This window comes from Anopheles maculipalpis, chromosome 2RL (genome assembly GCF_943734695.1).
Source record: "Anopheles maculipalpis chromosome 2RL, idAnoMacuDA_375_x, whole genome shotgun sequence".
NCBI classification, from domain to species: domain Eukaryota; kingdom Metazoa; phylum Arthropoda; class Insecta; order Diptera; family Culicidae; genus Anopheles; species Anopheles maculipalpis.
This window is the reverse complement of record NC_064871.1, coordinates 84,576,155-84,591,154: the sequence shown is the minus strand read 5'-3', so window position 1 is coordinate 84,591,154 and position 15,000 is coordinate 84,576,155. Positions and strand designations below refer to the sequence as shown.

At 44.5% G+C, this 15,000-nt stretch overlaps 2 protein-coding genes across 2 annotated transcripts in view; one reads left to right on the top strand and one right to left on the bottom strand.

Annotated features, from left to right (window-relative positions):
- The window catches only part of LOC126568604 (elongin-C), a 589,072-nt gene that overhangs the window by 565,764 nt on the left and 8,308 nt on the right, over window positions 1–15,000 (bottom strand). The window lies entirely within an intron of this gene.
- On the top strand, window positions 12,691–14,276 carry LOC126568289 (actin, indirect flight muscle-like). The gene is made up of 2 exons (XM_050224741.1): window positions 12,691–12,827; window positions 13,106–14,276. The coding sequence occupies exon 2, from the start codon at window positions 13,130–13,132 to the stop codon at window positions 14,258–14,260; it is 1,131 nt and encodes a 376-aa protein (XP_050080698.1). The 5' UTR covers window positions 12,691–12,827; window positions 13,106–13,129; the 3' UTR covers window positions 14,261–14,276.

Sequence of the window (15,000 nt, the reverse complement as noted above, 5' to 3'; positions counted from 1 at the left end):
TTCCGCGCGTTCCTAACGAATTTAGCTGGTCATCTCCTCATTGTACTTTACAAAATCTAATCAAAAGTCCATTTAACGCACAATGAGCCTTAAAATATGGTACACTTATGAATAATTAGTTCACCAATCGTAAATCAATGTCTTCCGCAGGTGCTTGCCATGCCTCTCCCCGAAGCTAAATTTTTATTTATCTTCAGAATTACAATTATAAACAAAATTGCCCTCTTTCTGTCTGAAGCTGCTGCTGATCGATGTCTGAAGCAACGGAGATATCGCAGAAAATTCCATCATCAGAACCGTATGCCTGTCAGCGAATTCCTCGCGACATGCGACAACTCAACCCAGCTGTGTCACCACTTTTTATCGTTCAAACAAACAATCACATATTTCGGTGTTGCTGGTATCGCAGTTCCCATGTACGCAGACCTCCTTGATCTTTCCTACCCACTAGGGATTCCAATAAGTTATAATAATTAAATTACCATACAATGTATAGGCTCAATTGAAGCGTTTAAATGTAAGCCCAACTCTTGCATCCGCGCCTGAGAGATCACCACTTGAGTGGATATTTATTTTCCAACGATGGACCTTCTTTTGAATGCGCAACATATTCCCACGTTTAGGGTCGTGTATGATATTTTGATATTTACACCCCATTTGCACGTCTCCGCGCTCTCCATCTCATTGGTAGATGGTCTTTGCAACTATTTTTGGTATCGAGAGCATTCGAGTATTCGAGGTGTTGCACGCGTTGATTCCGTCGCATCCTAAATGAACTTGGCCCGATGTGTCTTGGGACGGAAGAAAAATTGCATTTCTGCGAGGGCCGCCACCATCATCATCATCTACACGTGTGTCCAAAAACGGTAACTGACGCTCTTGATCGAATGCATCACAAACACGATTCGTTGGAGGGAACCGCTTTACTTTTTCCACCCTCTCTCCCCACAGGTGGGTGTGCTGCTGGCTGTTTGGTTCTCCACCACCCGCACACCAAAACGGAGCTGACGGAATGGAACGGATTGAACGGCTGCTCTTCCCGTCCAGTCGGCTGTGCTTAGGGAAAGCGTGAAGATCTCTTCAAACTCCTCTAAGCGCGCCGACGATGGAAAAAAAGGGGGCTCGCGTTCGGCTCCCAGATCTTTGCAACTTCCCTCAAGGTCTTTAGCGCCGGCTGTATGTGTGAGGGAGTGCATTGGAAGCTAACGATGGAGGTGGCCGAACCAACCGAATTACAAGTAGGTGCGCGCACACGGTAGAAAGGAGCCCCCGAAACGAGGCCGCGCGCGCGCACTCATATACGTTACGCTAACGGGAAGGGCTCTCAACAGCAGCCACCATCATCACCGGGTGGAAAAGAAAACAACGCCACGGGGTTTTCGTTGTGCATCTGTTTCTGTAGGTCTTTGGCATTCGGAATCGCGTGGAATAGTGAATTGGATCAGAGCCGTCGTAGTCGGCCCGCCACGCCGTCGCGTTTGCGTTTCCGATAAATTTATCTACGCTGTCGCTTTTTGGTTCGTGTGCGCGTATGCAATTGCAAGTTGCATGTGGGGTATCATATTTTCAGGAACCTCCAGAGGATAGAGAGAGAAATATCTTACAATAAAGAGACAACATTAAAATCGAGTCTATAAAATGCCAAAAATAAAATAATCATCTCCAATGATCCCGGCAGCGGACGCCTTCTTTAGTTTAGCTGACGAGAGGACCATGGCCTTTACGAAGTCTCGGCGAGGTGTATATGTCACCGGTTCGTTGCACACATCGGGGTTATTAGACCTCTCTTACGCCGTGAGGGAAGGAATACACGTGTTCCCGACACTACACCTCTTCCTTTTCACACCTCCTGCTACCATCTACATTGCTATCGGGTCGAACCGAAGCAGTAATAATACAAAAAAAGCCAAGTCTCGGATGTTTCGTTATTACCCGGCTCATCGGATTATTGCCTGGTGTTGTGTACATCATAAAAACCACCCTGGTAGAGCACACACACACACACAGTTCGTCGCCTTCTTGGCCAGGGGGTCGCGTCGCTTTTTTGCCGCCTGTCGGCCACATTCTCCTCTCCAATTCTGGGTGCGATCACTCACACGTGATGAATTCTTTCCATACCATCTATCTTACCATTTATGGTAGTGTGGTACAAGGCGCGCGGTTCCGGCACATTCGCTCTTATATTTTCCCCGCGTCAAAGGAGAGCGTCGTGTGGTATTTTATTCCGCGAGCCAAGAGCCAAAAGCGGCATGGAGAGCGATGAATAACCGTGAAAATTTAGCGCCCATTGCAACGGAACCTTTTTCCCAAACGGTACGGCGGAAGGCACCGGGGAGGAAAAGCCACAGAACAGCTCTCTCGGAAGAGAGTATTGCCCGGTAGCGTGTGGCTGTGGTTTGCAACGGACGGAAGGAAAGCCCCCATGCCCTAAACGGGTGAATCATTTGTATGAGAAGCAGCGCTTTTCAGACACGCTGCTCTTTGGCTGTTCGTTCGTACTTGTGGCTTGATGCGAACTGCGAGTGGGCAAAGTGTTAAAGCACGCGATCTTTCGTGGCGACACGATATCGGAAGGTATCGATAAAAGACGCCGACGCAGACCTAGAGCATTCTCGTCAACCACGAGGTGTTTTGTTAGACGGCGATCGGGTATTGGTAAGGATCGAACAATCACCTGAAGATGATTATTAATGGGCTATATTTGGATGAGCTTTGCTCACGGGCGGTAAGCCGTGTTATGAGCAGCATTAGTAAGTGAGAGTGAGCTGTGATTTAAATTTGCAATTTGTTTACATGCTATCGGTATTGGGTTGGGTTTGGTTTACGTGATTCGTGATCGTTTCGCGACTGTAACAATGAGTGTAAATCTGACTAAGAGGATTAATCATACAGAGACAGTGAGCAGCAATGCAGAAGTACGGGCAAAAGACGAATCTGTCTAATTAATTGCCGTTGATATTTTACTTCTAATTAGCGAACAACGATACCGAGTTACTTTGAAGATATTAAATGCAACGGACCTTGGATATTTTAGATATTAAAAAAAGTCTTATCAAATGATTTAAAGCAACTATGGCTTAATCAATCAAGAAATTAGTAAAGCAGACGACTTCATCGGATTCGGATGATTCGAGGCTCTTCCTGATCACTTGTTACACTACTTTGAGTAACTAAAAATTGTTCACTTCTGAAGATTGTAATAAATGATCGATTCAGAGTAGTGCATAAAATCGTAGGACATTAAATGTAGCCCTAAATGTAAGCCTTTAAATGTTGCAAAAAATTCTGAGAAAACCAAGGCCTCATTAAACCACAATTAAGAATTGTTGAACAATTCTGGGGGTAGTACGATTCCCCACTACAAAGCTATTACTGCGAAACATCGCAACATAAGGCTCCTAGAACGAGGTCCTTTAAAAGAGCTGTCGGGGCCCTGGGCGACGACCGGGCGAGCAACATTACTCCTGAGGCTACATCCGTCTAAGCCTATTGAAAATATTCCGAAAAATAAAGATTTGGACGGTGAAAAATCTGACATTTATCTAAATCGATATGTTCTTCTTAAGGTCTAAATATTTCATTTTTAGCTTCCCCAAAGATAGCCTTGCGGAGTATTATGATGGTAAAACAAAAATTTAGAAAAAAAAATCGTTCAGTTGGTCCTTCTTCTCGTTTCTCTATGCTTCTCTCGGGCCCTTCTATGGAGACGACTAAAACGATGCAAAACTGCACCAAGCAGTTCTGCACATTATTCCCCCATGCCGTGCCGAGCGATATTCCGGCTAAAATTAATTCTGTCTCCGAAATGCAGTCCCCGCTCAAGGTTCGCGTCTAAAAAAGAAAGCAAAAGATGCAACACATACGCGCAAAGGTTACGTGCATGGATGGTACCATAATTAAATACGCTGCCTCATAATTGCTTATGATTGACCTTTCGATTTGCTTTACATCGTCGCCGTGTGTGAGGCGCATAGAACATCTTTTACGGTTTTGCGAGAGGATGAGAAGAAAAGCTGGGATGAAAATTGGTCCATGTGCATTCCATTCCAATAAATCCGTACCACCCAAAACGCTCACTGGTAGAAGACGTATTGGTAGGTTACGTGAATCGGTTTAAGAGGAAAGTTTAACTAGAGAGACACAGATACGCCACACCGTAAATTATATATTTTTAATTTAAAGCTCACAATATTTTGGCTATGTTTAATCCTCATTGCGCTCAACAGGTCACACATCTCATCTCTCTTCCTTCCCTCGGGGCCACGTGAAACGGTTGCTGAAAATTTATTGTCCACACATTTGCACCTTTGTTAGTACGTACTAAAGCGGATGGCAAAATTGGATGCAAACGCCTTTCATGATAATTATTAGTGTTTTCGCACTATCATCGGAGTCGAAAGACACGGTAAAGATGTCTTTAGTGGACGATAAAAAGGTTGGCCAAATGCAACGGACCGCAGCAAGACGAGAGCGGTGCAACAGCCACAAAACAGCGCTTGCATGACAGTGGCCGCCGTCATCATCATCTCAAGACTTTCTTATCGGATTGTGCTGCGTCACACAGCTCTGCTCTTTTCCCTTTTGTTGTGGCGAGTGTGCGCACGCTTTGAATTGTTTGTAAAGTTTTTCCTTTTTAACTTCTGCACTTCACTTGACAAAGAGGTTGTGAGATAGGGTGGTGTGCAGTATCCATTAGTTTATCTTAATTTTTGAATGTTTCGCATTGTTGGTGTTTATGCTAGCCTCGCCCAAAAGCTAGAGCTGATTTGTACATGGAAAAGACTTTACGAGGACATTAAGATAACAGCAGCTGCTGTTGGACTTTGAAAGTGATTCAAACAAATCAAACTAATTTTCGACAAGGAAGAAATGTCGTCTCCGTACAAGGAATTTCTTCTCAATCTCCTAACCCAACCTCAACTTTGCACTACACAAACGGGATCTACATATCATGAAGCGAAAAAGTTCTTTTTCCTTCATACAAAAGTGACTGCTAGGGCTTCCCTCAAACTCGTACCATAAAAGGCAACATTTGTTGACCGCGTGGACTGAGTGTCATTCATTTTCAGCACCCTTTCGTGGCATTACACATACATGCGTGTGTGCCAAATTGCAACCGGATCATCTCTTCCCCTTTTTTTCGAGTATATTACACACCACGTGCCAGCGGCTCTTCGGCAAGCCCCGAGAGATGGAAAGGTGCATTTTATGGGGTCAATGAAACAAATCGAATGAGGCGATTCGTTCAAAGATAGACTCCTCACCGGTGACTTTAAAAAAGAAAGTGACTTCAGTGCACCACCTTCATCACACACACCATTTCCTATTATCACGTGTGGATGGACACTATTGGGTGCGTTTTCTTTTTCGTCGAATTGTTGAAGGGTGGTATAAATTTCCATAAGCAAGCGCGTTTTTTCTTTTCAAAACTAAAACGTATTTTTTCCTTTTGGAGGTGAAGAAAATCGATGCGTCTTAAGATGATTCCGTTTTCAGTTTTTGAATGTGTTTTGAGCACGCGACAGACAGCGTGGTAGAGTTATACGCACCATCGGGTCATGAAAGTAAGAATGCAATAATAAACCTAGATAAATTTACTTTTAACAAACACTTGGCGACTGCCATGAAATGAATGTCTTCCGTTCTTTTCAGTTTAAGTGTGAAAGATGAGAATTTGGTTCCGATCTTTTAGTCGTCGCCGGATGCATCGACTCAACCTCCAACATTATCGCATCATCCGGTGACGTATTCCAGTTGAAATCTGCACATGGTCTCCTCGGATTTCGTTCTCGAGTCGACAGTTCGCTAATTCCTGCGAGGCATCAAACCAACCGGAAGCTCCCACTCCCGCGTTACTCGAAGGGTTTCACGTTGCGTGATAGGAAAGAAACAATCTAAGCAACCTTGGATACCGAATTCCGAAGGTGTAGCAAAAAAGCATGTGAAATCTTTGTTTGCATGTTTTTGCGCTACGATGATACTAAATGATGCTTCTTGTGGAATGTATACAACGGCGTAGAATACATCTATTGGCTTGATCGTATAAAACTGCGAATCATTTCTCGGGGTAAAAAAGGTACCATTCCTGGAAGATGATGTTAACCACAGTTGGAATGTGCCGATTCTTCATTACCGCAAAGATAATTCACATATTGACGATGATCTTCTTTTATCTCTAAGCAATACTTTTGTAACTAACCTAAAATAGATACTTTTACTTACTCACAGTTATAAAAAAACAGTATAAAAACTGGTAAAGCTGCACTAAAAATATAACAATGCCACAGATAGCTGGAACTTGAAGTGCGATTGATCTAGTTGACGTCACAAGACGCTCGTTGACATTCTTTGATTCGCGTGACGTTACATCTGGCAGCCCGTTTTTATTTTTGTCTGCATTTCTAGAACATTTTAGGAATGTAGATTCGTTAATAAACTTTTTTAATTTGCGTATTTGTTTCAAACTTAGCTAAATTAATACAAATTTGAACGAAATAGGTCGATTATTCCGCATGAATTTGTCTATCTGCTCGAATTTTACCTTCATTGCGTATTACGCCTAAAGGTATGCAATTGTATATGCACAATTTTAAATAAAATCGTTCAAACGTTTCATTTTTTCGTTATTTTATAAGGAAACGCATATTTATAAACAAAAAAAAAACTTCTAATTTAACGCTCCTACTCCGGAATTGAACATTTTCGTTTGAGTTAATTTTTCTTCCGTGTACTTTTTTGGATACAACATCGGGTCCGGGGTTTAAGGGGACACATTGATGGATATTTATTACCGGCCGGCGCACCAGTATATTGGGGTAGGTTTTCCACCTTCCGCCCGTTCGCCAGCATTAGCGATATGAGTAATTTTGTTAACCTTTGCCCTAGCGTTGCTTCACACGCGAAACAACCGGAAGCGAACAGGAATCGGGCTCTGCTGCCTTACTGCTTTTACTGCTGCAGCAGGGTCAGTGCCAGAAGCTAGGATTTTGAGAGACGTACAACATAAAAAAAACAGCTTCTTGCGCTTTCGCGCCAGGGTTTCGATCGCACCGGGCCAGCCCGTCAGATGATGGAAGGGCAAAGTTTTGCAGTGGCCACCGCAAGTATTGGCCGCAACACTCACGGTAAACGGAGGTCGGTCGGGCAAAAGTTCTCGGTCACGTTCGTGGAGCAGAACAATTTTATGGTGCAATTATGCTTAAAAATTTATGCCTCGCAAAGCGCCCCGACAAGTGCACCAGCCAGGTACACCAGGTGGGTTTTCGTGTTTCGGGGCGGAAGGGACAACCAAGCCGTAAAGGGATGTATGGGAAAGAATAATGCCCTGGAAACTCGCTTGTGGTAATTTTTCGGTGTGCCTCATATGGATACGGGCGTTGGTGCACCGCTAATGCACTTCATGTGAGCACCCGGACAGTGACTGATGGTGTATGTGAGTGTGAAAGTCCGTGCAGCATACGGTGGGAAGGCAAAAGGAGTGTTTCCTGGATCTTTCCTTGGGAGCTACTTCCGGTCCCACGAAAGGAATGCGTAAGGATTGCAGGTACCAAAGTCGTACATTATTTCGAACCGACCGCATCGCCAAATGGTTTTTGGGAGGGGTAAGAATAAGTTGTTCGTTTCTTGGGCGGTAAAGCAAGATTATGGTCGTTTATAGCGAGCGGAAGAAAGTTGAAGCCGAGTACTTCATCGGAGATTGTAAATAATTTAGGTGTGATAATCGTGCTGCAAATATGACTTTAAATCAGTCTACGATTCGCGGCAAGAGGAAGTTTTGATTGTTACAAGAAGCTCAAGAGATGCAGGAGATCAAGAACGCTAGGAATCTAGTCAGTTTATAGCAAAAGTAGTAGGTAGGTGTTGATCTTATGAGTCAGAACTGTCAAACTTGTCAATTTAACCCATACGATGTTCTGTTTTCGATAAACTTTAGTGATCATCAGATTCTAGTAATGAAGTATCATTATAAGCTTTAAGAGACCTCACAATAAAAGCAGGATTGAAGAAGATATAACATTTATGATTGATCTGACATTTATCCTAGTCATAGCTGGGTTGAAATTCGAACTGGGTAGAATATTTTCTGGGTGAGCCCGCAAGCCCGTTTGTCTTAATTAGCTATTTCTTAAGCAAAACGTCGAATGAATTAGATTAATTTAAGTTTCCGTTTAACTAAAGCATTCAAGGAGAATCGGTGTACAGACTAGTGTACAAACTGATACCAACCTCTGAACCTCTGAAGCTTCTTCTTTACTTTTCTGTGTTTATTTCACCCTGTTACCAAACAGGGAGATCTTAAGTAACAGCTAGGCCAAACACAACGCCATCAATTTGAACCTGAGTGTGCTGATCTATTCATCTCACTTACTTATGATACTAAAAATAACCAAGCACGTGGATTCATTTATTTCGCTCTTCAAAAATCAACGCTTTCCGTTTGTCCATTTATAGTAATCGGCCTTTGTTTTGATTCTCACCTCAACACCGGCTTAAAGAATTATTCCGTTGACTAACAGCAAAGAAATCAGTATGAACTATCTCACACACACACACCGTAACGCGTTAAAAATTGTATGAGAATAAAATTTATTCTTAGCATCCCATCGCAAAGGATGGGATTCGTTTGAAGATTGGACACGGGCAATATCTGTCCCCAAGGAGGAGCTCACGCGTGTAATGAATGATGAAGAATTACGATTTTGTTTTGCGGCAAATATAACTCACCGTTGCGTCACTGTTTTGCTTTACGAATAGGATTGTGTGGAACACAAAAATAGTCTTTTCTGATGATAGCCGGTAATTGTTAATAGTTACATAAAATTATTTATAAAATGAAACAAAAATCTCTAAAAAAGCAGAAGCAAACAAATTATGATAGAATGAAAGTAATTAATTGTATCCGCGCCAGATTAAATTGTTTCCGTAGCATAAAGGCTGTTCGCTCCTCACATCGATTGCCCTTTTAATAAATCATTGACGGTTTAGTGTCATGGAAGAGTATCTTGCGGCGCTGTGGGTTTCGGCGGAGGTTCGCTTTAAATTGTCACACCTTCCACTGGACCTGTCAACAACGGTCGCTTCCCACGCCGAACACCAACAACGCACCGCAGAGTGCAGACTAATTATCCGCAGGTCACCCACGATTACGGTCGGCAAGTGGGCCCATCAAACGCGTGACATCGAGTGTCAAGTCAACCGTAATCCCAGCCTCCTGTCGCGTGCTTCCACGCTCCCCACAAGGTAGTGCTAGTGGCGCGCGAGAAGACACAACCAGATGACAGTGGCGTGCTTCCAACCAACAAAATAACAACAACAAAAAACTGCCTTTTCCCCATGTTCTCGCGTGGAACAACATTTTCCCAGCCATGTCAACAGCGTGTCAGAAAGGTGGTCTCGTCCCGACCCGTTCTGTGTCCAGTAGTGGATGTTTGGTTAAATAAAAAAAAGCATTGGGAAACCCCCCCAGTCAAGTCACAGCTTTCGGTCAATTTGTTACGCCCCAATGGATGTTATGACACGCCGGAGATCGTTAACATAATCTGTCGGACGATGAGCGAGTGTTGACGTTTCAAAAAATAACTCTCCAAACAAACATTTAAAAATCGTTTGCAGTGATAGGAGGAATGTTTATGGGGGAGGGAGCATGGCGTTTAAATTGGTGAGAGATGTATGTAGCGTAATAAATTGCTCAGCACAAGTGCATGTCGATGCCTTCCTGGAGTCGTAGAGAATCAGGTCATAAAAACAATAACTTAAACTCCAAATTATGTCACCCCAATTTCGCTAACAATTGTTCTTACAACTATTGGAAAAGGATATATTTCGTATATTTCATCCGACAATCTCCTGCATTCCTTCCAAAACAGATCCTCCGAATAGAGTCCACAATGAAGTGGGAGAAGAAAAAAAAACCGGCAATTCTAGTAAAAACCCAAAAAACACCCATCGCCCTACCGTTCTGTTTCTAATGTTCTATTGTGCAATGATTTATGATACGAACGAACTGGAGCGAGCGTCAGGATATCTCCAGGATCCCTCCAAAAAAAGCCCCATTTTTTTGCATAATGCATGAACCCGAGACGATATTATTCAAACGAGGAAATTGGAAGTTGTGTGCTAGACTAGGTAAAGGCTAAGTTCCCGAAATTGGGATGTCAACGAAGACGGAAAGAAGCGTGTAGTTTTATGCCTCATTTAAAAATTACGATGTAAGTTTTCTGGGTGATTTATTTCGTTGGGCGTACGCGTCGTCTGGAAGGACACGCAGACCAGAAGCAACTTTGCGATAAGTTGCGGACAAATAGTGTGTGTGTGTATCTGTTTTTGTTTCATTCTTAAGAGGGAGTAGTTTGTAAGCTATTGTTTCTTGTGAAGGACCATTAGCGGCTGAGGACACTAATTATTACTATGTTTGTTTGGAAGGTGGAATAGAAATTTATATTAAAACACAGGAATGACTAATGACTTCCGGACGGCGTTCAACTCGCTGTCCAAGATGTAAACAAGCTTTCGTCTACACGTTGTATCATTTAGTGAGCAAAACACACCATCGCACCAAACAACATCTCGCTTGGACAACTTTCCCAGCGTCGATCATACAACCAACACTCAATGTAAGCATCGTGTCGCGTGCCAACGTGTGTAGGCGTCCATTAAAACTAACCGTCTTTAAACTACGTATCCATCATCCATCACCCGGCATTCCGTTTAGTGTGAATTTGTTGCACCATTTGCCTAGGGGGGACTCCACGCTCCACAAGCACGGCAATGTTGTATGCGCCAATCTTCACGCCCTTACTCGTTGGAATGGTTTCGGTTTCTGTTCTGAGCCATTGCCACATTTCCACACACCATGGAACACTGGCCAGATTGGACAGATCGAACGTGCGAAAAACTTGCACTACTGTCAGTGCCAAGTTCAGGGCGTGAAGGTGTTGTACAGTGTACCCAACCACCTGGTCCGCGCTGTAGTAACACTTGCTGAGCTGGAACGCTACTGTGCAGCGGCGATAACGATGCGTTGTAGACTTTACCGAGGGTCTAGCTGAAATGAAGATGCCGCTTGCGATCAGATTGATCTGATTGTTTCGTTGGGTGTTCTACGCGGTAAAGGGACCAGATAGGGCGCGAAGGAAGAAACCGTGTTGTGGCCTTTTCGGTAACGTGTCTCTGTAATGGTGATATGCCGGTACTTCGATAGAGGCCTTATTTTTAGAAATCTATGTTAAGCAACACTTTGGTACAGAAGTTTCCGACGGTGTATTCACGGTGCCAACTGCTAGCTTCTTGATACATATACACATGTGTCGGTATTGAGATACGGTTGGCGTGAGACATGGTACAGTCGAGCATTTCTTCTGTGATCGCACGAGACGTTTCCATTTTAGGCGATAGACAGAAGAACGCCCCGGTACGATCCAAGTGCATCACCAATAGCGCCAGCAAACCTTGCCCACCAGGGATGGCAGGGATGGGGAGGGGCACAGAAAACTGTCAGCTGTTGGTAATTTAGTCGCGACAAAACTTTCAAGACTCGAGACATACCGACAGTCCTCTCGTACTGTCTTTTATCAGTATAAATGGTAACAAAAAGGCCTGCGAATGTCTCAAGTTGTCGATGCATGGTGCAACAATGTAATGAAAATCACATAGGTGTATATGTGTGTATTCCGCTTCCGAATCGAATGCGGTGACGTTTGACCACCCTCCTGCTTGATGATGTTCCTGTTCATATTTGGCGCCTCTGCACGGTACACCGAAACAGTGATCTTTATCACACTGATGTCACTACAGAGAGGATCGATTCGGCGTTTAGGTCGATCGGTCCGAAGCAGGTGCTGCAGCTGGCAGAGGAGAAGTGGCCGAACATTTAATGATCGTTTAAATATAGCCAAGCGAGCGGGCAAACGCAATCGCAAACGGCCCAACTGCCTATGGGAAACGTGGCCAAATCGAGTAGTGGGTGCTACTGTAGCGCTACCGGGGCTTGCCAAGTATTCCTGTCCCGAAAGGTAAACACGGCGTGGATGGGAAAATGTGACATTTGCGGGCGGGCAATAACTGAATGGATGGCTTGATGCTATCAATGAAATTTGGGTCAGCGAGAAAGTTGAAGGTAATTAGGGATGCTGCAGTACAGCCATGAACAGCTGAGGATTTTTGGATGAAGTTGCCAAAAAACCTACCGTGGGAGGGTTTTTATTTGAGCATAATATTGGAGAGATAAACCTGGAAACTAATGGGTGTAATTTCTGGATCTGGAAGATATTGGGATGCTTATCTCAAGCGAACTTCCTGATGTAAGATCCGAATGATAGATAAGCTTCAATATATTAAATGCATGACTCTCATGTGTCATTCAATATATCCCAACTCCTCTCTATCGATACGGATTTCCTTAATTGGAGCTATTTCGTACCAACTTAATTCGATGGACATAGCAAAAATAATACTCCATAAATAGACATCGGTTCACCAAAACCGTCAAACTAGCGAAACGCATCGCGAAATTCCACACGCAAGCGCACACTCACCCTGCGTAGCTGTCGAACTATCGAACGGTGATCGATCGGTTCGCGATCGGAACCACGAATCGAATCCGAGCCGCGGATTTTTAGCGCACAATTCGCGACACACCAAACGCCTTGTAAGGCTCGCTGGTACATTTGCCGAAGGGGTCTGCCGGTATCGATAGATCGATATAAAACAGTGCGATCGGTAGTTCTTGGGTCACTCACCGTTCGGTTTTGCCGTAAATCACATAGTTGTCAGCTGGGAGAGCAAGCTCCGTGTGTAGCAAGGTTTTTCATCTTTCTTCGTGACCGTCGGTCAGTGTCCAGAGCGCCAGTGTGTTCGTCCATGTTCCTGAGTCCGTCCGTTCGTCTCCAAAGCGTTATGTGGATGTCCTGTGCCGTCTTGTTTGTTTGTGATCGTCCTTCCAAATGTCTCGTTCGTTGGTTGTCAAACCCAACCTGATGGTATGTGCTACGATCCAGATGTGTTGCGCCAAGCGGATGGGGGGAGGAAATATAAGTGTTTGGCCAAATGGATCGGCTCTCTTTCGAAGCGTTTTGTAATGTATCAGGCTTTTATCTTTTTCCTGCAGGACAAATCATAACACTCAGCCAAAATGTGTGATGATGATGCGGGAGCACTAGTCATCGACAATGGATCCGGTATGTGCAAGGCCGGATTCGCTGGTGATGATGCACCACGTGCCGTCTTCCCGTCCATTGTTGGCCGTCCGCGTCACCAGGGTGTGATGGTCGGTATGGGTCAGAAGGATGCCTACGTCGGTGATGAGGCTCAATCGAAACGAGGTATCTTGACGCTAAAGTACCCGATCGAGCATGGCATTATTACGAACTGGGATGATATGGAGAAGATCTGGCATCACACCTTCTACAACGAGCTGCGTGTTGCTCCTGAGGAACATCCGGTCCTGCTGACGGAGGCCCCCCTGAACCCGAAATCGAACCGTGAGAAGATGACCCAGATCATGTTTGAAACGTTCGCGTCGCCAGCAGTGTATGTAGCTATTCAGGCTGTGCTGTCCCTGTACGCTTCCGGTCGTACCACCGGTATTGTGCTTGACTCTGGTGATGGCGTTTCGCACACTGTGCCCATCTATGAAGGTTATGCTCTGCCCCATGCTATCCTGCGTATGGATCTGGCTGGTCGCGATTTGACCGACTACCTGATGAAGATCTTGACCGAGCGCGGCTACTCGTTCACCACCACGGCTGAGCGCGAAATTGTCCGTGACATCAAGGAAAAACTGTGCTACGTCGCGCTGGACTTTGAGCAGGAAATGCAGGCTGCAGCTGCCTCTTCTTCTTCGGAGAAGTCGTACGAACTTCCCGACGGTCAGGTCATCACCATCGGCAATGAGCGTTTCCGTGCTCCGGAAGCACTGTTCCAGCCGTCGTTCCTAGGTATGGAATCTACTGGCATCCATGAGACTGTCTACAATTCCATCATGCGCTGTGATGTTGACATCCGTAAGGATCTGTACGCTAACAGTGTCCTGTCCGGTGGTACCACCATGTACCCAGGTATTGCTGATCGTATGCAGAAAGAGATTACTTCCCTCGCCCCATCGACGATCAAGATCAAGATCATTGCACCACCGGAGCGTAAGTACTCCGTCTGGATCGGTGGATCCATCCTGGCTTCGCTGTCCACCTTCCAGTCGATGTGGATCTCGAAGCACGAGTACGATGAGGGTGGCCCAGGAATTGTCCACCGCAAGTGCTTCTAAGGTGCTTGTTCTGTCGTGTGGTATGGTATGCAAGCCTGTACCACATTCAATCTTTTTACCACCACTTGCATCAGAACTGTCGGGTTAATCCCAAACCTAAAATCTCAGCTTACATCGTTCGATGGCGTTTCATCTGCAATGCAACGCATCGCTTACGTAATCATGGTTGGACTCGGTGGGCAGCAGTAACTTTACAAGATAAAATGGCACACAAAACATCTACCTTGAAATGTATAAAATGGCGCTACGGCAGTACTAAGACGAGAGGATCATTTAAGCTGGCTTTCGATCGAAGATCAAAACAACATTAGAAACAAACACAGGGAGAGAAGGAAGCACACGGCACAGAAAGGGAACGTAAATCTGAAGGAAAAAAAAAGAACAGCAGTTATGCTAGCTAGTTATCGCCCTACGGTTTTTTTGTTTTTGTAAATTTGTTCTTTTTTTTAGTAATAAAACATTGAAGAAAACATTATCAGTTTGTTTATTTTAAGCACCGTATTAAACAGCATAAATCAACGATAATGATGACGTGCAGTGTCTTATTCGATTAGAATTTTGAAATTTGGCAACAATATTTGTTCGCCGCTCGCTGGGTACGGATGATCTTCAATTGCCGCGCAGCTCACTCACCGATTATGTAGCTGCTAAAACATACACACATGTTACGGGCTAGACTAGTGCAAGAGTAGACCGCCGGTGGCATCGTTTTACGCACCAAGGCATTCCGATTGTCACGT

Coding starts and splice junctions, on each gene's coding strand:
- LOC126568289 (XM_050224741.1), top strand. CDS start 13,130: ATGTGTGATGATGATGCGGGAGCACTAGTCATCGACAATGGATCCGGT.